This window comes from Apis mellifera, linkage group LG7 (genome assembly GCF_003254395.2).
Source record: "Apis mellifera strain DH4 linkage group LG7, Amel_HAv3.1, whole genome shotgun sequence".
NCBI classification, from domain to species: Eukaryota; Metazoa; Arthropoda; class Insecta; order Hymenoptera; family Apidae; genus Apis; species Apis mellifera.
The window spans coordinates 2,329,697-2,352,324 of record NC_037644.1 but is presented as its reverse complement, the minus strand read 5'-3'; the positions used below and the strand labels follow the sequence as shown (position 1 = coordinate 2,352,324).

The 22,628-nt window shown below is 28.7% G+C and overlaps 6 protein-coding genes across 6 annotated transcripts; 3 read left to right on the top strand and 3 right to left on the bottom strand.

The window, feature by feature from the left end:
• Positions 1 to 221: 221 nt before the first annotated feature.
• On the top strand, positions 222 to 2,882 carry LOC411230 (zinc finger protein ZPR1). Its single transcript, XM_006559823.3, has 4 exons — positions 222 to 353; positions 427 to 597; positions 660 to 1,335; positions 1,486 to 2,882. Exons 2-4 carry the CDS (start codon positions 472 to 474, stop codon positions 2,019 to 2,021), a joined length of 1,338 nt encoding a protein of 445 aa, XP_006559886.1. The 5' UTR covers positions 222 to 353; positions 427 to 471; the 3' UTR covers positions 2,022 to 2,882.
• Positions 2,189 to 3,564, bottom strand: LOC725762 (dynein light chain 1, axonemal-like). Its single transcript, XM_001121571.4, has 3 exons — positions 3,538 to 3,564; positions 2,671 to 2,822; positions 2,189 to 2,614 (listed from the first exon to the last, which is right to left on the bottom strand). The coding sequence occupies exons 1-3, from the start codon at positions 3,562 to 3,564 to the stop codon at positions 2,221 to 2,223; spliced, it is 573 nt and encodes a 190-aa protein (XP_001121571.1). The 3' UTR covers positions 2,189 to 2,220.
• A 792-nt stretch (positions 3,565 to 4,356) lies between these two features.
• On the bottom strand, positions 4,357 to 5,967 carry LOC411231 (general transcription factor IIH subunit 3). The gene is made up of 6 exons (XM_394705.6): positions 5,770 to 5,967; positions 5,172 to 5,668; positions 4,971 to 5,093; positions 4,772 to 4,907; positions 4,665 to 4,701; positions 4,357 to 4,506 (listed from the first exon to the last, which is right to left on the bottom strand). Exons 1-6 carry the CDS (start codon positions 5,777 to 5,779, stop codon positions 4,431 to 4,433), a joined length of 879 nt encoding a protein of 292 aa, XP_394705.3. The 5' UTR covers positions 5,780 to 5,967; the 3' UTR covers positions 4,357 to 4,430.
• A 641-nt stretch (positions 5,968 to 6,608) lies between these two features.
• On the top strand, positions 6,609 to 8,862 carry LOC408950 (malate dehydrogenase, mitochondrial). The gene is made up of 5 exons (XM_392478.6): positions 6,609 to 6,853; positions 7,258 to 7,473; positions 7,563 to 7,835; positions 7,909 to 8,235; positions 8,309 to 8,862. Exons 1-5 carry the CDS (start codon positions 6,779 to 6,781, stop codon positions 8,432 to 8,434), a joined length of 1,017 nt encoding a protein of 338 aa, XP_392478.2. The 5' UTR covers positions 6,609 to 6,778; the 3' UTR covers positions 8,435 to 8,862.
• Positions 8,863 to 8,940: 78 nt separating this feature from the next.
• Positions 8,941 to 16,267, top strand: LOC725708. The gene is made up of 5 exons (XM_001121525.5): positions 8,941 to 10,527; positions 10,688 to 10,834; positions 10,905 to 11,063; positions 11,320 to 11,823; positions 12,624 to 16,267. Exons 1-5 carry the CDS (start codon positions 9,229 to 9,231, stop codon positions 12,999 to 13,001), a joined length of 2,487 nt encoding a protein of 828 aa, XP_001121525.2. The 5' UTR covers positions 8,941 to 9,228; the 3' UTR covers positions 13,002 to 16,267.
• Positions 14,794 to 22,408, bottom strand: LOC408951 (14-3-3 protein epsilon). The gene is made up of 4 exons (XM_006559821.3): positions 22,125 to 22,408; positions 19,041 to 19,347; positions 18,029 to 18,372; positions 14,794 to 17,316 (listed from the first exon to the last, which is right to left on the bottom strand). The coding sequence occupies exons 1-4, from the start codon at positions 22,186 to 22,188 to the stop codon at positions 17,261 to 17,263; spliced, it is 771 nt and encodes a 256-aa protein (XP_006559884.1). The 5' UTR covers positions 22,189 to 22,408; the 3' UTR covers positions 14,794 to 17,260.
• Positions 22,409 to 22,628: the final 220 nt, after the last annotated feature.

Sequence of the window (22,628 nt, the reverse complement as noted above, 5' to 3'; positions counted from 1 at the left end):
TAATATATATTTTTAATAAAAATATAGTATTTTATGTAAATGACAATATTTTTATATAAATTTTAATATTCCATATTTTTTTGCATAAATGCAATTACTTTATTGTAATTAATATAATAGTATGCAAAATAACTATTTAATTATGCAAATTGCATAAATTCTATAATAATTACGTATATTCTAAAATTTTAGTAATATAACAAGCTAAGATTGCCTACACTTCTTCATCTAGAGATTCTAGATCAGAATAAATAATTTACACATGTGAATGTGAATTTATTTGCATCATTATGTTTTCTAAAGATTTGAAGAATGATAAATTGTGTTTAGAAATTTATTATTTTATTTAGCAGGTAAAAATACATATAATTTAATAAATATAGAAATTATTAATACACTTATTTATTTCAATTTCATTTAAAATAGATTTTTTATATAAATTTGATATATAAATTCTATATAACCAAAAAAATGGCAGAAGATCAGAAACAAAATATTGAAGAAAAAACGAAACCAATATTTCGCAATTTGACGGCTGATGATCCAGAACCAGAAACGACAGAGATAGAAAGTCTCTGCATGAATTGTGAACAAAATGTATGGTATTATTGTGAATATACAAAATATTCTTGATTTAATCTATTATTTTGTAAATACAGGGTGTTACCAGATTATTGTTAACAAAGATTCCATATTATAAAGATATTGTGGTAATGTCCTTTGATTGTGAACATTGTGGTTTTCAAAATAATGAAATACAAAATAGTGGAAAAATTGCAGAAAAAGGAATTAGAATAACATTACAAATTAAAACTGCAAGAGATTTGAATCGTCAAGTGGTTAAGTCAGATTATACCTGTATAAAAATTCCTTCTTTAGATTTTGAAATTCCTTCTAGATCACAAAAAGGAGAGATCACAACAATTGAAGGAATTATAGAAAGAACTATTAATGGATTAGAACAAGATCAACCTGAAAGAAGAAAAAAGTATGCAACTGCTGCATTTCAAATTGATGAATTTCTTGAGAAATTAAAAAAACTTAAATCTTTAGAACAACCTTTCATTATGATATTTGAAGATATATCAGGTGAATGTTATGTAGAAAATCCAAAAGCTCCATTAAAAGATGAAGAATATAGTATAATACAATTTAAAAGAACAAAAGAACAAGATCATATTTTAGGAATTTATACTGAAAATTCAGAAGATACTTTGTTAAAACCTATAAAGGAAGGAGAATATACTTTAGAACAAATCGAGGGAGAAGTACTTTCTTTTCGAACAAATTGTCCAGAATGCAATTGCCCATGTGAAACTAATATGAAATTAACCAGTATCCTTTTTGTTACTTAATATTACAATATATTCTTTCTTTTTTGTATTATTAATTTTCGAAATATTCGAATATTCTTATTTTAATTTTTTGTTGATTCTCAATTTTTATTTCAATAAAAAAAAAGTTTATTCTTAACTTAATTTTTAGATATTCCACATTTTAAAGAAGTTGTAATTATGGCAACAGTTTGTGATTCTTGTGGACATAGAACAAACGAAGTTAAGAGTGGTGGAGGTATTGAACCTATGGGAGTAAAAATAGAAGTAACAATCATAGGAAAAGAAGATTTCAGTCGCGATTTGTTAAAGTCTGAAACTTGTCATATGCAAATACCAGAATTGGAATTAGAAATTGGTCCTGCTGCTTTAGGAGGACGTTTTACTACTATAGAAGGCATTTTAGTAGCTATTAAAGAACAATTATCATCATCAACAGCTTTTAGCGGTGATAGTAGTGATCCAGAAACTGTTAAACGGATGGAAATTTTCATATCTCATTTAAATGAAGTTTTGGAAGGAAAGCGAAAGATTACACTTATATTAGATGATCCAGCGGGTAATAGTTACATTCAAAGCCTTTCTAATGAAGGTTTAGATAATGGTTTAAAAATTACTAAATATGAAAGAAGTTTTGATCAGAATGAAGAACTGGGATTAAATGACATGAAAGTTGAAGATTATTAATTGACCATTACAAAAAATTATAAAATAAGACAATGTCGATAATGTCAATACAATGTATTATATTCAAACATAAAAAAAAAATGTATTATAAATGTACACTATACCGTGTAAATACATATTTTGCAATTTTATTGCAAAATTTTTTATTAAATTCAAATTTCTACTGTCATTTCGTATATTTAACAATTAGATTAAATAATTATACAACCGGTATAGCATCGAGTTTTTTTAGTTTTGGTAGTCTTTTAGTTGCTTGGCTGCGCCAAGATTCTACATCCATACTTTCACAGATAGGATTATTGACGAATAATAAATCTTCGAGAAGCGGAATTTCTTGCAAACGATTAAATTCAGCCCAATCTTTTACCAAATTATTCGACATATAAAGCACTTTTAATGCTTTTAATACATTCACACCTTTAATTTTTTCAATTAGATTATATGATATCCATAATTCTTCTAAATGTTCTCCAACTGCTTCTAATCCAGAGAATGTTTTAATTTGATTGCGACCCAAAGATAGGATTTTTAAATTTTTTAATGCACTGATACCAGTGATTTTTTCTATCATATTTGTTGAGAGAGATAGTTTTCTAGAAAAATTTTAGTTTTAATATTTTTTTAAATAAATTTTAAAAATATTACTAACTCTACAGCAGTAAGTCCTGCTAAATTATTATCCATTTTTTCAATCGGCGGCCATTGAAAGGACAAAATAATTTCTTTTTCTTCATTGGCAGCTAGACCTGTCTTTTCTTCCCATCGCTGAATAGCTTCCTTACAAGTTGTTGCTTTAAGAGTCTATGTAAAACTTACATTATAAATTTTTAGAAAAAAATAAAGAATACTACATAAAAAAAATACTCACCATTTTGCCTGTCTGTTCCAATCTTAATAAATTAAACAAATTTTAACAAACAATACACAAATACAATTATTTTCAGTTAACTTCATTTCATAAAAATTTAATATTTTATATATTTTATATTAATATTAAATGATATTATCATTAATATATTATTAATTTTCTTTCTGTAATAATTTTTATTTTTTCTAATTATCTTATTTTTTATAATTCAAAATCGATAAAAATTCAAATAGAAAATAAAATTATATAATATAAAATATAGAATAAAAAATTATACTTAATAAACAATTGATAAATATGAATTTGTCAGTATTATTAATACTTGCAGAAAAGTATTTAAAAGTATAAAATACTTTAAAAAAATTAAAAATAAATTTTTAATTAAATGATAAATATCAATAAAAGAAGATATTGGTAAACATTACAGGATCAATTGACATGTATTGATAAATGGAAATATTTTGCTTTTATTATATACTTATATTATAATTGCCATGATTATTGAATAGAAAACAATTCTTATGATGATTGCAAATAAGTCATTTTTTATTTTTTCTATTATTTAAAAATTTCAAGTTTTTTATCAGAATGAATACTTCTGGAAACATAAATATTTGGTATTTATATAAAAAATTCAGCGTTTCATACTAGTACTAATAAATTAATATAAAACATTGCTAGATTATTTGGTTAAATATTTCAATCATATTTACTATATTGATAATCTTTTAAATATAAGTTTAAATACTTTTATCTTATAAAAAAATGATTTTTTTTTTAGAATAAAATAATCTAATTAATAGAAATATTTCCATTATTGTGTTATTATATGAGATAATATTATTTTAAATTATAATATACTATTATAATATATAGGTGCAAGGTAAATTTATTAATTATACAGGACATTAAAGAAAATTCTATTATTAAAGATGAGAAACAATCTTTGATTTTATGAAATCAAAAGAAATAGCTCTAAAGAGAATAAATGAATATTTAATTATAATGATTACATTTATATTATGTTTATTTTTCATTCTAATCTTAACTCAAATATTTATGTTCTACTTTTTTTTAAATGTTATTCGCAATTGAAACTTGTATTGTGATAATTATCAGATTTCAGTTTTAATATTATATTTATACTTAATAATGTTTACTTAATTTTAATAATATTTATTAAATATAGTTTATTTTTATAGCTATATATTTATAATTTCGTCTATTTTTGCGATTTTGTAAAAAGTAAGCAAATTTAATATTTTTTTTTTTTTTAATTCACATTAATCATTTAAACACATAAATCATAAACAGGTAATAATGTATTTTAATTTTTAAGTTTTATGAATCTAAAATTAATGAAATCATATTTATAAATATAAAGATTTCAAGAAATGTGTGAAAGAATATATGAATAATGTACAAATATATTACGATAAAGGATTATAAAACATTTTGTGAAAAATATTTATGATGAGAAAATAAATATTTATTTTAATAAATATTTTTATGAAAAAAAAATTTCCTAATTCTAAATACAATTAATGAACAATATCTACATTCTTTTTCTTTTTCTTCATTTTTATAGGTATAGGTCCTGGCATTTTGAATACTGTGCTGTAAAAAGTAAAAAGAAAATATTAAAATAATTATTAAATATATAATATATAATTATAATAATATAAAAATATATTAAAAAATTAAGATAATTGAATAATTATTAAAATATAAAAAATATGAATTATCATAAATTAAAATTTAATTAGAATACTTACTGGCAAGTTGTGCATATTGGACTAAATTTACAAAATACTAAAAAAAATTGTTAGTATTATTATCAAAAAATTTATGTAATAATATATAAAAAACTTATTTTTCTTACTTGATAAACATATAGAGCATACATAGCCAATATCAATTAATTCTTGATGGCAAAAACATGCTGCTCTATAATCTACCTTTACAGGTGGTGGGAATACTAATTTTGATCTAACATTTGGATCTGGTAAAAATATCCACTAAAAATTAATTACACAATTAATAAAACATTTAGAAATAATTAAATTATTTTTTTTTCTTACCAATAAATATTGTAATAATCCATTTAACTGAGGAACTTTTAAATAATTTCCCCCAGTAATATCACAACCTTGTTGAAGTAAAGTTAATTCTTGATCTAAACTACATACATCCAATATTACTCCCTATTTATTTAAAAAAAAGTTGTATTTAAAGTATTAAATTTAAATCATATGAATATTAAAATAAAAAGAATTACAAACCATTTTTTGAGCTGTAAAAAATATATTCATATAATTCATATATTGTGTTGCTGAATCATTACTTGCTGTGATCACAAGAATTCTTGAGTATAATTTTTCACCGGCAATCTTTTCTCTTTCCAACCTTGCAATATAACACAATGCCATAGTCAATGCTCCAGATATTAAACTTTCACCATTTAATATTTTATTTGAAGTAATTTCATTGATAACTTTTTGTAATTGTTGTCTTACAGTGAGTTCAATCATAGTAAATTTTTCATATTGTCCATCAATTTGTCTAATTTCTAATGCATCTTCACAAGGATATAAAAACTTTGCTCCATGACTATGGCATGCTATTACTGCAAGTTGATTATTAGATGACTGCATTAAATGAGCATTGGCAAAAACAATAGTAGAATCCAAACATTGTGTCAATATTCTTGTTTCTTGTTTTATAATTCTTTGCACTGGATTTACATCTAATATTATTATTAATAAACTTGTCTCTATTTCTGAAATAAGTAAAATATAATTATATAATTTTTTTGATTTAAATAGATAAAAAAGAAATTATATTTTACATTTTTTCATAGGTTAGTTAACCTTAACATACCATTTGACATCTTGAATCAATATAAATTAATGCAACTATTTAATACAAATATAAATTTAATTTTCTAAACACATTTTTTTAGTATTTTATTAAATTTTTTTTACAATTAAAAGTATTTTAACAGTTCAATTTAGATCAAATTTAAAAAACAATGCTGAAAAGTTTTTCATACGTATTATTCAGTTTATGAGAATCGAACAATTAAGTTACTATTACTAGTAAACGTACTTATTTACTATAAAATTAAAAAATAATTTCTTTTAAATATTTTCAAGATACAAATGTAAAATATCCTATTTTAAAATTAATTGATTATATATTTTTATTTAAAAATGAATTTAAAAAAATGTAATTAATCAATTATTAATTTACTATCTAATATAATTATAAGATTAAAAAATAATTTTTTTTAGATATTTTCAAAATAAAAATGTAAAATATTTTATTTTAAATTGATTTTATATTTTTAACTAACAATGAATTACTAACTTATTAACAATATAATTATAAGATTATATAAGAAAAATAATTTCTTTTAAATATTTTCAGATACAAATATAAAATATTTTATTTTAAATTAATTATAAATTAATTATAAATTTATATTTAATAATAAATTTAAAATGCAATTTAAGAAAATATATAAAAATAATAAAATGATATTTATAAAGTATTTATATAAAAAATATTTTACATATTTTTCAATATATTTCATAAATATAATCTATGTATAATTAACAGAAGAAATGATTAAAAAAAAAATAATGCATAATAATGGATAATAATTTTCAAAATTCCCGCTCTATACTTTATAAGTAATTCAGTCTTGCGTATATTATCTATGCGAGAATACGCATGATCGTATACGTATTACGACACGTTAAACGATTGGAGAGAACAGCAAAGAACAAGTGCGAAATATCATTGAGGTCATTGGAGTGTCTTTGAAAGGTTACTGAGCGTTCGAAATTTGAAATCATTTACATTTGTATCTAGAAAGTCATAGAGAATGTTGCCACAATATTTGAAACCTATTTTGAATGTTACTCAACAAGGAGCGAAACGACTATCTACCAGCGCCAAAGTAAGTTTTTTTTTTAACTAATAATTTAAATTTTTACTAAATATTATATTTATCAATAATAATATATTATGTTTATGTTTTCACTATTTATTTAATTTTTTATTAAACTAAAGATTATAATCAGATTAGTTAATGACATTGAAACATTGTATGTATCAGTAAAGGTATAGTTTAGGACATACACGTGAAGTACAGTTATGCAATCGTGAATATTATTAATAATATTAGCGATCAAATATTTCTTAATTTTTAATATCGTAAATTTTTATGTGAAATTCAAAATATGAAAGAAAAAATTATAAACATATATAAGAGATATATAAGAAAACATTACAAATACATGTACACATACATACTCATACATATACTTTATATTTATTTTAATTTTGATATATTTTATTTAGTGCAATGCCAAGGTTGCAATTCTCGGAGCAAGCGGAGGAATTGGCCAACCGCTCTCATTACTTATGAAACAATCTCCTCTTGTAACCGAATTATCATTATATGATGTCGTAAATACACCAGGTGTCGCTGCTGATCTGTCGCACATGGATACACCGGCAAAAGTAAAAGCGTATACTGGTCCGGAAGAATTAAAAGATGCACTTAAAGGAACGCAGGTTTCTATTATATTAAATTTTTTTTATTAAAAATGATTAAGATTAATGAAAAACTAACAAAATTTTTTATTTGTTGTATTTTTATATAGGTAGTCATAATTCCTGCCGGTGTTCCACGTAAACCAGGAATGACTAGAGATGATCTTTTTTCTACAAACGCCTCGATAGTAAGAGATCTTACACAGGCTATAGCAGAAGCATCACCAAAAGCTTTTATTGCCATTATTTCAAATCCAGTTAATAGTACCGTGCCAATTGCCAGTGAAGTGTTGAAAAAAGCTGGCGTTTACGACCCCAATAGAGTATTTGGTGTAACAACTCTCGATATTGTCAGAGCAAATACATTCATTGCCGAAGCCAAAGTATGTAAAAAGTGTAATAATTAAATTTTATATAATATCTTAGATTTACATACATATAATATCTTTTTTTTAGGGCTTGAATCCACAAAATGTCTCAGTGCCAGTTATCGGTGGTCATAGTGGTGTCACTATTATTCCTTTAATTTCACAAACTAAACCTTCAGTTTCTTTTCCAGAGGATAAAGTGAAAGCTCTTACTATGAGAATTCAAGAGGCTGGTACAGAAGTTGTTAAAGCCAAGGCTGGCACAGGTTCTGCCACTCTTTCAATGGCATATGCTGGTGCACGATTTGGTTTTTCCTTGATCAAAGCACTTAATGGAGAACGTATTACAGAATACTGTTATGTCAAATCTGATGTTTGTGACACCAAATATTTCTCAACAGCCGTTGTTTTGGGTGTAAGTATAATTATCAATCAATGGTATATCTATATTGGAATGGAATATTATATTCGTGTTTTGTAAATTTTAGAAAGCAGGAATTGAGAAGAATCTTGGTATTGGAAACCTCAATGCATATGAAAAAGAACTATTAAATGCAGCGATCCCAGAGCTCAAGAAGAATGTTGAAAAGGGAGAAAAATTTATGAATAAGTGAACAACATAAATTATTTCTATGAATTATTAAAATATTAGGGGATACACAATATCAAATAAAACTCAATAACTTTTGATATTGATTATGATAATAATTCGCGTTGTACGCGAAAAATTTAAAAAAATAGAAGCGGCGGATTCTTTATTAATCAGTAGATATAACACATATTTTATAGATGTTTAAATTCATTTATAATATGGTAGAACAATAAGAAACATGAAATAGAACAGTATTTGAAAATACTCATTACTTTGTTCTAAAAGAAATGGAATATAAAAAGTTATATATAGAAAAATTGGATATTCAATATTGAATATTGAATATTCATTATCACATTTTAAAAAGAATGGAATATCTAAAATTGCAATATAATACAATGTAATTTGAAAATAAATTTCATTAAATAAAAAAAATTTTTTATCATTCTATTTATATCTTTTTTATTACTAATTTCATAGAAAATAGAATCGTAAATTATATGACAACAAAAATTCCCTAGTGTACTATTTCCTCTATTAAAATCAAAATAAACATTAATAGGCAACCTTTAATACAATGTCATCTACGTAACGAATAAATAGAACAGTTTCATATTCATTGTATAAATTAACGAAACAAGTTTGAAAATACGTGTATTCCATTGTGTATGTTAATTTTTCGGCTTAAAAAGTGTTCCGTAAAGAATTTCTCTTAAAAAATGTTCTTACTTTCTTAATTATAATATATAAATCCACGAGCATAGCTGGATTTCGTATAAGTATCGAATATAATAAATTATTTGAATAAAAATTATAATGCCAAAACGGAAGAATCACAAACGATCTCGACACAAATTTTTATATCAATCTCAAGAAACTTTATTACAAAATTCAGATACTTCTGACGAGATCGATTATGCAGAAAATAAATATATCTCTTTGCAGAAAAAGTCGAGATCATCGGAACGACTTTTGCATCAACGATCCCCAGAATCTGTACTGTTCGAATCTGAGCAACCTGATTTATCGTACTACGATGATTTAAGTCCAGAAATCGTGCCACGATTTCGTCGAATAAAATTAGATTTAAATGGATCGGACAAACATGAGGCGGGAGAGAACAGCAATAAAAGTGAAAAAGAAGTAGTGGCTAAAATAAATCAAGCAAATAATCTGTTTAAACAGAATACCGATGTATCTGGGAAAGAATGCTTTCTATTAGACAAAACTCTATCGATGAATCAGGAAATAAAATTAGAAATGAACAATTGTAAGTTTTTGCAAGAGAAAAAGTCATTTTCAAGGATTAAATTTAACGATTATACTACCGAAGTTCGTTCTCCAAAATCATCTTATCGCTTCTCTTGTGGTTATACCTCGGAACCAACAAAATTTTCTAATTTTAATTCAGAATCAGAATCTCAAAATGAATTTCATAATTTTTTAGACGAATTTCAAACGATGATTTCTACGTGCGATTCTGTGAGCCAATACGAGGAGAAACGTAATAGTAGAGATAGAGTTAAAATAATAAACGAAAAAATTGAGCAAGATTCAGATGGGAATCGATCCAATAATTGGAGCGAGTGCAGGCAGATTCTTTCAAATTTACGATATTTAAGTAACATTAAAGTGCGGACAGGGAATCAAGAATTCTTTGGAAATCGCGTTCAAACAAATTCATTTTCTTGTTACACTTCTTCGTCGTTAACTTCGAATGAGACTTCGAACGAACGTATCAATAAGCATTATTCCGTAGAAGATGAGAAGATCAATAATAAGGTCGATGAAAATTACACAGACACGAAAAGCTCTTCAACGAGGATTAGAGCTCGATCGATCACTCCTTGCAGTGGTTCACCTCCTCCTGCGAAAAGATGCCGGACCACGCTCAAATTCGACGACGAAGTGGAGGCAGAAGGATCGCAAAAACCCGTAGATTCCGCTACCGATTTATTGCAGATGGAAAAGAAAAATGTTCAGAATTACTTTTGCCCGAATACAACGATCACAAAAACCATTTGGAGCAGCAACAGTTCAGAATCCCCGACCACTTTGATTTTGGATCTTCCAGTTATGTCCGATTCTGGCAGCTGTAGCAGATGCTTTCAAGAAGTAATTCATTAATTTCTTCATTTCTATTGATTTATTTAAGATTAAGATTCTTTTCAGTTGTTCAAATATATATTGCTTTTATAATTAAGAATGATAAAAGTATTATTATTATCATAAAAAAAAAAAAGAAACGATACAGAACTTAAATTATTATTTGCAGCCTATTGATTTTAATAAAAAATGCACGTGTACCAGTTTTCAGCAAAGCAAGCCATTTCAAAAACTTCAATTTGCAAAAAAACCTATTGCTAAAATTGTTCTGTTTTGTGTTTGGATGATAAAAAAAATAACAACTATAATGAAAGAAGTAAGTAGTATTGTTTAAAAAAATTATCCGTCTTCAATTATCAATTACAATAATACAATAATTTTTCCAGGCTTATGAAAATTTTAAGCGAATTGTTTCAACGTTTATATCAACGAGACAACAAATGAAAGAATTCAATCAAGTTATCATAACATTACGCTCAGAGAATGAACAGATGATCAACAAATTTTTGGAGAAAATTACCTGTTTGTCTGAACAAATTACTCAAGTATACTATATTCAATATATTTTACGAAAATTTCTTTTATATTTAACATTATATATATATATTATTTATACTTTGACGTAATAAAAAAGATTACAAAATTAAAAAATTCTGAAATCCTGACGTAAAAAAGCATTTCATGCTTTCATAAAATTAAAAAAAGTATATATAAATATCGATATATCGTTTGATCCTTAATTTGTTGTAATTCCAGTCATTAATATTAAATAAGTTTTTTCAGCATTATTGTTTATCACAGGTGTGTGCAGGTAATTCAACCGCTATTGCCACTTTAACTGCAGAAGTAATCAGTATACAAGAGCTGAGTAAAAAGTTGACCGGAAATAACGAGACGTTGATGCAAGAACTGAAAACGTTGCACCAAATGCTGAAGGATATGCAATCGAGATCTCCGAAGAAATCACTAGCACTACCACCACTACCACCACCACCACCACCTCTCCCATCTCTTCCACCCCCTATACCATCAATTTCAATATCATCCATCCCATCAGCTGCTCCTCCTCCTCCTCCTCCTCCTCCTCCACCGCCTCCTCCTCCTCCTCCCCCTCCACCACCACAATCATCGTTTCTTCAAATTTCGTCGCACAAGTCGCCGATCATCACGCCAACCACTCCGAACAACGATAGAAACATCAGGTCGCCCTCGAGAAAGTGCTCGACACCGCTGTTTAACAGGCCAGCTATAACTGTCGAGGATTTGCTGAAGGTGACCCTAAAAAAAGCACCGCAAAACTTTAAGGTAAATCCGAGGACTTATTACACGACACTTCGTTAATTGAAGTATACGAATAAGTGGCGTGAAGAATTCTGTTCTTTCGAAGTTAAAATTTGCTAAAGTTTCAAGGCATTGGTTTTGAAGAGATCGTCGAAATATTTAGCAAATCAAACTTGGGACGATCAGACTTCTTTTTGTCAAAAAGAAATTAATTTTAAAAAATTCCATAGCTTTTTCCAATCGTTATATTTTTACCTTAAACAATATATTTTTCGTTCAATGAGAATAAGTTTCAAGTTATTATAAATATTTATTTAGCATAAAAGTCTTATTATTATTATTATTACGTGTTATATTGAAATTTCTAAATTACTCCTACTTTAATCGTTTTCTATTTGCAAAAATTATTAAGTTAAACTAATTTTTAGAATCAAGCTGTTAGATTTTCTTATCGTCGATTCGTAAGAAGAATTACGTTGCTAAAGATAATACATTTTTCCAAGTATTTTAAATATTACTTTACTAGCCGGCCACTCGTCAAAGCGATTACAACTTTCACTCTGATCAATTGTTCCTCCAACCCTCGTTGCCATTCAACCGAACACTAGGGGGTTATTTAAAAATCCCAAGGTGATACATATATCTGTGTGAAAAATAAATCTGTCAAAGAGATTTCTTCTTCAGCACTTAAATTAATTTAAAATAAATATAATATGAATTGAAAGGATTAATTTGTCAATATCAAATATAATTTCTATCTTGGAATTATATATATATATATATATAAATTAAAAATATACAAAGAAGAAAAATATTAATTTCAGGAGAATAGAAGAAACACGATACCAGGACCAAAGGGACCCGTCGTTTCCTTAGACATGTTACGCAGTGTGAAATTAAAATCTGCCAGGCGCAGAACGACTGATCAAATCATAAGGTCTCCAAGGAGCGGACGAATAATTAAAACGCGTACAGCGCCGAGTCTCAGTTTGTCTCCGATTACGAAAAACTCGGAGAACTCACTGGGTCGAATTCTGAAACAGGTGGAAATTAATAAACGTGGCCCAAGGCGTCTATTGTCGAGCTCGTCAAATTTTCGCGAAAATATTATTGGGAAAGATAATCAATTATCGGGCGTAGATACGAAAAATAACAATTCGCAATCTATGACTGCGTTACAGAAGTCGATAATCGTAGATTAAAGGAACATGTTATGTAATAATATTGATATCAGAAATCTTTATGTCGCAAACTTTAGTAAATTAACTTGTTATTTTGTTATTGATTAATCTTGATACATAGATCGGGTTATCTAATATAATATGATGAATAAGAACAATTTATTAATAGTAGAGAATTTTTATGCGTGACGAATTTTTTTCTTCTTCTTCTTTTTTACTGAATTGTAACTTAATACGTAGAAACAAAACGCTTATATATATATATATCTTACAAAATGCGGTCAAAATCTTACTTTTACAATTTTACAACTTGTAAGAAACGTCTTCGAATTTTACTATCAAATTTGTTTTCAATATATTAAATTACGATTCTGTAAATATCTATTAATTAGAATTGTTACTTGTTATTTTGAAATGACTATGAAATTCTAAATCGATGACAAAAAATGCGAAAAAAAATATTTTAAAATTATATTCAATTATAATTATTGACTCGTATACTAATATAATAATAATAATATTAATATTAATAATAAAGATTTGTGGAAACATTTAGAGAGTTGTAATTATTTTATTTTGTAGCTTTCACGTATGTGTGTGTTCGTGTGTACGTGTGTATGTGGTTTTACAGAAAAAGATCGTATCCGTAAGTGTAATCGCATCGATTGCAATAATAGTTAATAATAGTAGTAGTAGTAGTAGTAGTAGTAGTAGTAGTAGTACGGAGCGTGAGAACGCATAACGAACGAATCCGATAAAAAGAAACGACGAGATTTAATCCCCTCCAAATGACGATAAATTTCGATATCTAGGTCTAATTATTCGCTCTCGTGAATTGGGTTAGCGACAAGATGGAACGATCTGAAGATAATTACAAAAGAGAGAAAGAGAGATACACACAATTAGTGTTTTAAAATACAGAGAGACAAGAGCAAGATAACATACATCTAGGGATGAAACATTAGATGTGTTATGTATGTGGTATTAGTACGTATTATTTTCTTTTTTCTTTTTTCTTTTTCTTTTTCTTTTTCTTATAAAAATCGACTAAGCACGCACAACGATACTGAATAAAAGATAAAAGCGGTTTCAATCGATACATCGATCATCTATATTCTTTCAATAATAATTCTACAATAAAATTCAGGTAGTAGTCATCGATATTCTACCCAATTTTATTTCAACCGAGAACATTATTCTACATTTACTTTTTTTTTCTTTTTTCATTTCATCATGAATCATACGCTACATCATCGACGATAATAATAATAATAATAATAATAATAATAATAATAATAATAATGATAATGATAATAATAATAATAATAATAATAATGATAATAATAATAATAATAATAATAATAATAATGTTATCACGTTGGGCTACTTCATCTTGTTTTTAATCCATCGTGTAAGCAAGTAATTGGATGAGGTATCTCACAGTTTATCGTCGTTTGGAATTTATTTCATGTTCACATTCGTTAACAAATTTTTTAATTTTTTCTATCCTTCCTTTTTATTTATTTATTTATTTTTTTTCAAAGATTTGTCGCATAGTTGTGCATATATTACGCATTTAAATTATATATATATATATATGTATGTATATCCGATGATTCCAATGTTTCCTCTATTTTTCCATTGTTCCTCAATCCTCCTTCTATGGTTCCATTATTTTCCATCGTGTCTTTCATGCGATTTTCTTTATCAAAATCGCTTCTGGATAATGTTTGCGTTTCATTTCATGATACGCTCTCTAAACTGTTCGTTTCTCTCCATACTATCGCTCGAACGATTCACGTCGATTGAATTCTTTTTTTTTTTTTTCTTCGATATCCTAACTTTACGATCTTAAGATTAAATCGTATATATTTACTTACGGTGCCGTTGATATTACTTGAATTATTCTTTATAACTTTATTTTATAACATGATTATCAATTTGTATCGTGTTATTAATACCTAAAATACAGGGGCACGATGTACACTAAAAATTTCTAGGCAGAGCTCTCGATTTTTCATTTTGCGCGTTTTCTTCGCCTTCGTTTTTTTTTTTTTTATTTTTTTTTCTTTTTCCACTTAAATATCAAACCTCGCTTTTTTGCTGCACGCTTATTACACGGGTGCTCAACGAAAGTGTCTTCGATATTTTTTTTTTTTAATCGCGAAAAAAATTCTGGTTTCGAAACATGTAACACAGTGAAAAGCAGAAAAACTTAATGTAATATAAATATTGAAAAATATGCAGTATGTAATTTCTTTGCATTTTTTTAATCATCATCAAGCAAAATATTAATATTCTATGTTATTGAATACAGAAACATTGCACTTAAGAGATGTTTTTGTTTAAAAAAATTTGTCCATATCGCACAAATTTTCGAACCGATAATATTTATCTCGACAAACGAATAATTCTATTGTATTACTAAATACTATTTATTACTCAAAATGCGCAAATTTCACGGATTTTTAATAATAATAAACGAAGCCTCTCTTAGCGTTTCTTTTTTTTTTTTTTTATTGGAATGTTTCCCGTTTATTTCTCTCTTTTCTTTTCTTTTTTTTTTTTCATAAGCTAAAATCGACGGAACGGTTCATCGACGATAAAAAGGTGAATGGACGTATGGCTAAGATCAACTAAGATATAGTGGAATCGAGGACAGTGATAATATAGCGAAAGTGAGCGCGGGTGAAGAACGAGTCGGGATACAATTGTTTATTCTGTAATTTGTTATACCACAGCGATCGTTATAGTTTACAGAAGAGGCGTATGAAAAAGTACAACCACAATTACAGACTAGCTAGGTTAGTTTACTTGTTTCCTGCTATTTTTTTCCGTCTGCGAAACATAATCTCTCTTCCCTTTTCTTTTTTTTTTTTTTTTTTATTATTATTAAAAATGCTCATCAACCATGATTTTTTTCTTTTCAGCCTTCTTTCGAAGATCAGATTGCTCTTTCGTCACACAGAGGAGACACAACTGATTGGTATATGAAAGAATATATCTATTTACGACGAGAATAGCGAATATATATATTTTTCTCTTACTCACAAAATTAAAAAGAATTTGTTTTCGACTTAACATAAAATTTGATACTGCGAAAGCCAGACTTAAGACATAAAGACAAAGATGTTATTGCGTTTCTTCTTTTTTTTCTTTTTTCTTTTTTTTTTTTTAAGTACATCGCTTTCGCGGCAAGCACACGTTCTTGAACGAATAGTTTACAAGTTAACTATACGAGAGAACCCATGCTCAAGACCTATGTATGTGTATGATGTATGAAATTACTTGCTTTGCAAACTGGGACTTCGTCGGAAGTACATTCAATAATATCTTATACAGAAAACAGAGATGAAGGTGCATGGTTCTATCTTAACTGTTTTTCCAACTGTTTTTTCAGTTAATCGATCAACCATGTAACTCCAGCTCTGGGGAGGAGACGAGTTTATCCCTTAGATAAACGAATGATTTACACTCGATTTACACGCATACATTAATAATATTCGTTATTTATCATAGTATGCGAGAATAATGATGCGCGCAGTAAAAAAGCGGGGAAGAGGACGAGGAGGAGGAGATTGGGGGTGGGGTGAAAACAAACGAACACAATATGCATTTCGATCGACGTCGAGCCATTAATTCGTTATTGATAAAACATTGCGGAGAGGATAATGCTTATTCCTTATTTCTCACTCGCTGGAGCAAACAAAAATGAGAGTTTATTCCGACTGGATTAGCGCATATTCCTTTTCTTTTTTTTTTCTTTTTTTTTTTTATTTCATTTCTGATGCTTTTCTGGTTTCATTGCTATTACGATCGAATATATGACTACGCGCTGCAACAGTCGGTGCCAACTCAACTGGTTCTCGACATCGTACACTGAAAGAGACAGCATCTTTTTTCTCTTCTCGATACGCAAAGAAGGCAAAGAATAATGCCTCTCTACACACGCTCTTGCAGCTTTTCTATTTAACCGCGTTTAATGAGTATGTCCTTTTATTTTTTATAACTTTTCTGCGCGCTTCGTAATTTAGTGTGTATTATTTCGAATGATATTTTTTTTTTTTTTCATTTTTGTATTTACTTTTTTTTTTTTTTTGGAATAACCGTACGTGCGTGCTTAGAACACGCAACCGTGTTAAAGATCTCCCCTTCCCACCCCGAACTGCCACCTGCTGAATTGTTTTCTTACAAGTTTGCTTACAAGTTATTAAGAGTTTTTTGCTTTCTTGTGTTTTTTCAGTTTTATATACGCATAATAACACTCACTACAGTTAGAGTTACGATACGTCCTGATCTTCCACGTCTGGCAACTGCTCCTTTTGTTCGCCCTCCCCTACGTAACACAAAAAGAAAATTTGTTAATAAACTGTACTCGATGATTATACAGTTACATAAAAATGTCAATTATGTAACAAACTAAGATAGGGTGGGGTCGATTCAACTCATAATTAAAAGTTGAGTTCATTTCAACCCTACCCTGCTAATTGAAGGATCTACTAAATGGTTAAGAAGGAAGGAAGGAAGGAAGGAGAAGGATCGATCGAGTTGCTCACCAGGTGACTTTATAATGCAAGGGCGTATGGAAAGGATGCCTGAGTTCAAGCATTGGTGGAAACCGCGGCAGCCTCGTTTTCGCGGTCAGCCTCGAACTCTAAATCACAGACCAATAATTCTCTACCCATATATAAATATATATGTATATAATTTCAATAATCATTATACAGAATTATATGTGAATAATAATGCAACTAAAAAATGTCTTACCTAATAGAAAACTTTACTTTCTTTTTTGGTTTCAATTCAAAAATTTTTTTATATCATGATACACAAATTTCATCAAATAATAAAAAAAAGGATCTCATACGTTCTCTGCACAATTTCGTGAAAAAAATCTGATATATAAGAGAGAAGATTTTATCGCGCTGCTGCAATACATATTATTGATCGTACGACACAACTTCTACCGTTTTAGTAGTGGTAGTTTGTGAACGTTTTAAACGAGCAATTTTTTTTTTTTTTTTTGAACAAAAAAGATATATACTAACCGTCTCCTTGCATGTCTGACGTCCATAGAGTAAGATTGTCCCTAAGAAGCTGCATAATGAGGGTAGAATCTTTGTAACTCTCCTCGGATAAGGTGTCTAGTTCCGCGATCGCGTCGTCAAAGGCTGCCTTCGCAAGACGACATGCTCTATCAGGGCTATTGAGAATCTCATAATAGAACACGGAAAAGTTGAGCGCCAATCCTAAGCGGATGGGATGAGTTGGTGGTAGATCCGTCATGGCGGTGTCACTTGCTGCTTTATAAGCGACCAAAGAATTCTCTGCGGCTTCCTTCCTATCGTTGCCAACGGCGAATTCAGCAAGGTAACGGTGATAATCACCCTTCCTACGGTAACAGATCAAAATTTTATCTTTGTAAACAAGTTTGGTACAATATATATTGCATCAATTTTATATTGTAATCTTTAATTAATAGAATTATTAGAATGAACATAATTTTTTTTTAAATCATAACATATTTTAATATATTATGAATATTTTTTTAGTAATTTCTTCCATTCATTTTCATGTATATAACAAATATTGATATTCATTATAATATAATAAATTATAAATACAAATATTGATTATTTGCAAATGTAGCAAAATAAATAAATCTTGTTGCATATTAAATAAAATTTTGCTAGATTTATATTTTACCATTTCTTGCTATACAATGAAATGGAAATGAATCTGCGCTTATTCATAAATCATATCCGCCAAGAAATGATTATACTCATGTAATTATCGAGGCAACATTATCAACTATTTCAGAAAATAATATAAAAGTTAGACCGAAACAAAATTGTTTCATTAATTACTTCTTTTAATTTAAGTTACTTTAATTTTATTATTGATTTTTCAAAATTATATTTTTAAATTTACAAATATAATACCTATTTTACAATTGGTTTAACGTTAAACGTGCAATATACTTTGAAAATAGAGAATAAGAATACAGAAACAAATAATTTCATTCGAAGATCTGTATCAAAATTCGCCACGTTGACTTACATTTTATAATAGAAGACTTTCGATTCGCCAGTAGATGCACATGGGAGCAAATGTTTGTCTAAAACTCCGAGGATATCGGCGCAGATGTCTTTCAGCTCTTTTTCAACCTGAGATCGGTACTGGCGGATCATCTCTAGTTTCCGCTCGGCACCTTTGTTCTCTTCCTTTTGTTCGATGCTGGAGATTATTCTCCAGGATGCCCTTCTCGCGCCAATCACATTTTTGTAAGCGACAGAAAGAAGATTCCTCTCTTCGACGGTTAACTCCACATCCAACGAGGCGACCTTCTTCATCGCCTCGACCATTTCTATAAAATCACATCGGCGAAAGCGTCGCCATCGACAAAACTCTCATTAAATTGAAAACTAATAAAAAATTACACAGAATGATAACATGTAACAAGATATGTAATAAAATTAATTTAATTATCGAAATTTTTGTTTAAGGATAAAATACAATGAAAAAATATACTATATATTTTAATAAAAGTATTATCGAACTTACCGAAATAAATTGCATGCAATCATGGCAAAATAATAAATTGGAAATGATCTATTGATCTCTATTAATACATCATTATGTTGTGCGTGAAAACATTGTTATTTTGTTTCATCTGAGATATTAAAGAAATTCTGCACGAGAAAAATTGGTATACAGGCATATATTTATCTGTTGCCCCTTGAACTTTATAAGTTAATATTATGTACTTATTATCTATAGATATAGGATGTTTGGGAATAATGATATCGATCAAATGACACGTTTGTCTACAACTCATAACTGGGAAAAGAATATGATCAATAATTTCTCTATTTATTATATAAATACTTATTATCATAAATAAATATTAACATTAACAAATTAATACATTGTTATATTTTTAGGTGACATTAAAATCTATGATTCCTCGATAAAATCGATAGATGGTTGCAAAAGGTATTACGGGGTCGTGATTTTAATGAAAAACGATTAAAGATGGACATGAGATAATTTTACAATTGAAATCTTATCTTTAAAATAAATAAAATTCAAAATTTTAGATTTTTATCTACATCAAATTATATCGACAATAATTCGATTCGTTAAAAAAAAATTTGTCCTTTAGAAAAAATAAATTAATCAATTACTATCATTCAAACAACATAAATGTCCTGAAAAAAAAAATTGGTAACGTATAAATTCAATATATAAATATTCAAATTAAAGAAACAATTTATATTTTCTCTTTATCATCATTGGCTAAAATCAACACAGGTTTCAGAATGACATTTGTGAGAAGAGATCAGACTCAAGTTCATGACGGTTCTAGATGACACGAATTATATACTATGAACATGGTATACCCGGTGACGGAGGTGTACAGAAACGTAGGATAGCTAGTGCAGATCAATACTTTCCTTCTGCTATGGCCCCTCTTTTCCCCCACTCTACTCTATATATCTCACCCCTTCCCGTTCTCACCCTCCACTCATAATCTCGCCCGCCCGTCGTCCTTTCGTCTCTCTTCCCCTTTCCATCCGTATCTTGCTCTCACAACCCTCAAATTTGCCCACCGCCCTTCCTTTTCCTCATCCCGGGAGAGTCACAACAGCTCTTCTCTCTCTATCCTGTCATTCTTCACATTTAGCAATCATTTCAACTAGAATTCTTATATGCGAGTTTCCATCCTTTGATATATCTATCTTAATTAATATATTCACACAGAGATGAAAATAGTAAAATTATGAAAAAAAAAACAGTTTTATGAGATGAATAGAAAAATCATTTTTTTGCTGCTTCATTGATTAATTTCTTCCTTGAATTCCAATTTTAAAAATAAATAATATAATTTTTCATAATTTATAATATAATAAAATATGTAAAATGAATTTATTTAATTCAAAATAAAATGATTTTTATTATTTAGTTAAAGTACAGTATATAAAGAATTTTCATTGAAATAATCTCTTTTGTGTGAAAAACTTTTGAAAAAAAATATTGAAGCACACGAATAAGTCTCTTATTCAAATATATATATATATAATTAGTTCATACATAAAACGAAACAAATTTATAAGAAATACGAGTTATTGAATGATTACAGGAAATTTGTATGAAGATATATCATTGCTTCCGTAAAATGTCAAATGTTGTATATTTGATTTGCAAGCTTGATAACAAGACAAAGCAGTGTTATGCATAAAATATATCTAAGGAGAAATGCAAAACGAGAGGTTCGTAAAACGAAAAGATTTGACGGTTTCCCCTTCTACCAGACGAGAATCCCCCACCACGCGTCGCTTTCGCCAGACGTAAAAATTTCTACAAATGAAATTATTAACCATGCGTACGGTATAAGAAATAGTATTTGAGAAAATATGATAGGAAATAATTAAGAGAAAAAATACAAGACAATTTTAATAAGTATTATTGTTGATCCGATAGATCGGTCGGTTGATCGACCAAATAATTTCTCTCTGCTTTCAAGGCCAAATGCCACGAGCAGAGCACGCGTTACTACGTGTCTAAGGAGTAACCCGGCAGCGATTGGTAAGTATCGTGTCGTGTCTATGCGTCATACATGTCGGTGAAGGACCGACTGTCTGGTTATCTGCCGAGAGACCCCGTAAAGTACTGAACACAGCACGCCTAGCAACGCTATCTCGGCGTTAACTAGTTTGTTTCGATGAAACAATATAACTCGAAAACGACGAAATCTTTTCATAGCTTTTCAACCAATCCTTTATGAAAACTCTCAAGAGTTCATATACCTTGACAGGCTCTAGTGCAGAAGTGACAAAATCTAAGAACAAATCTACCCTTTAATAAAGAAACACCGGTTATGAACCGGCTACTTGACCACTATCGTGTATGGATTAGTCATATTTGACGTTTCATAAACTTTTGACAGATCCAATGAGACACGATCCCAGTTTGAGGTTCTCGATTCTCGGAGGAATTCGTTATATATCCCACGATATCGTATAGCAGGCACGTCACGAGAGCGGTGTTACCTCCTTTCTCTTTGTAGCAATGCTTTGTGTCGATTTCATGGATTTCATTTTAGCGCAGGCCGGGTCCTTTTCCCGGAAAATATGTACTCACCGTCATAGCGCTCTGCTTGCTCAGCCAATTTCGCTTTATAAACGTTGTCCTCCCGTTCCGACATCTTGGATGCTCGTGGATTTCACGGGTAGACGAAAGATTTCAGGGAAATCGCACCAAATACTCGTTTCACCGAAATACGTACACCTCGTCGTACAGCCACTCGCAAGCTCACTGACCAAGATGGCGGCGCCCGCCAACAATCGAAAGCAGTTCCCACTTCGCGCAGCCTCTGCAGACGCTCCACTCGCCATGCGCTCTTAGCGTGTATTACTACGCCTGACGTCATTCTTTACCAACGTCGCGCGCATGTCGGTTAAATTCACCGAATATCCGGTAAAACTGTAGAAACGAAAATATCAACGTATCTTTTCACGTTGTTTTCTTCTTAATTAACGATAAACAAGGAATTTATAACATATATATCATTCACATGTTATAAAACCAATGATGCTATGTTTTATTGAAATGTGGAACTAGCTGCAAGAAATACGGAATGAAAGA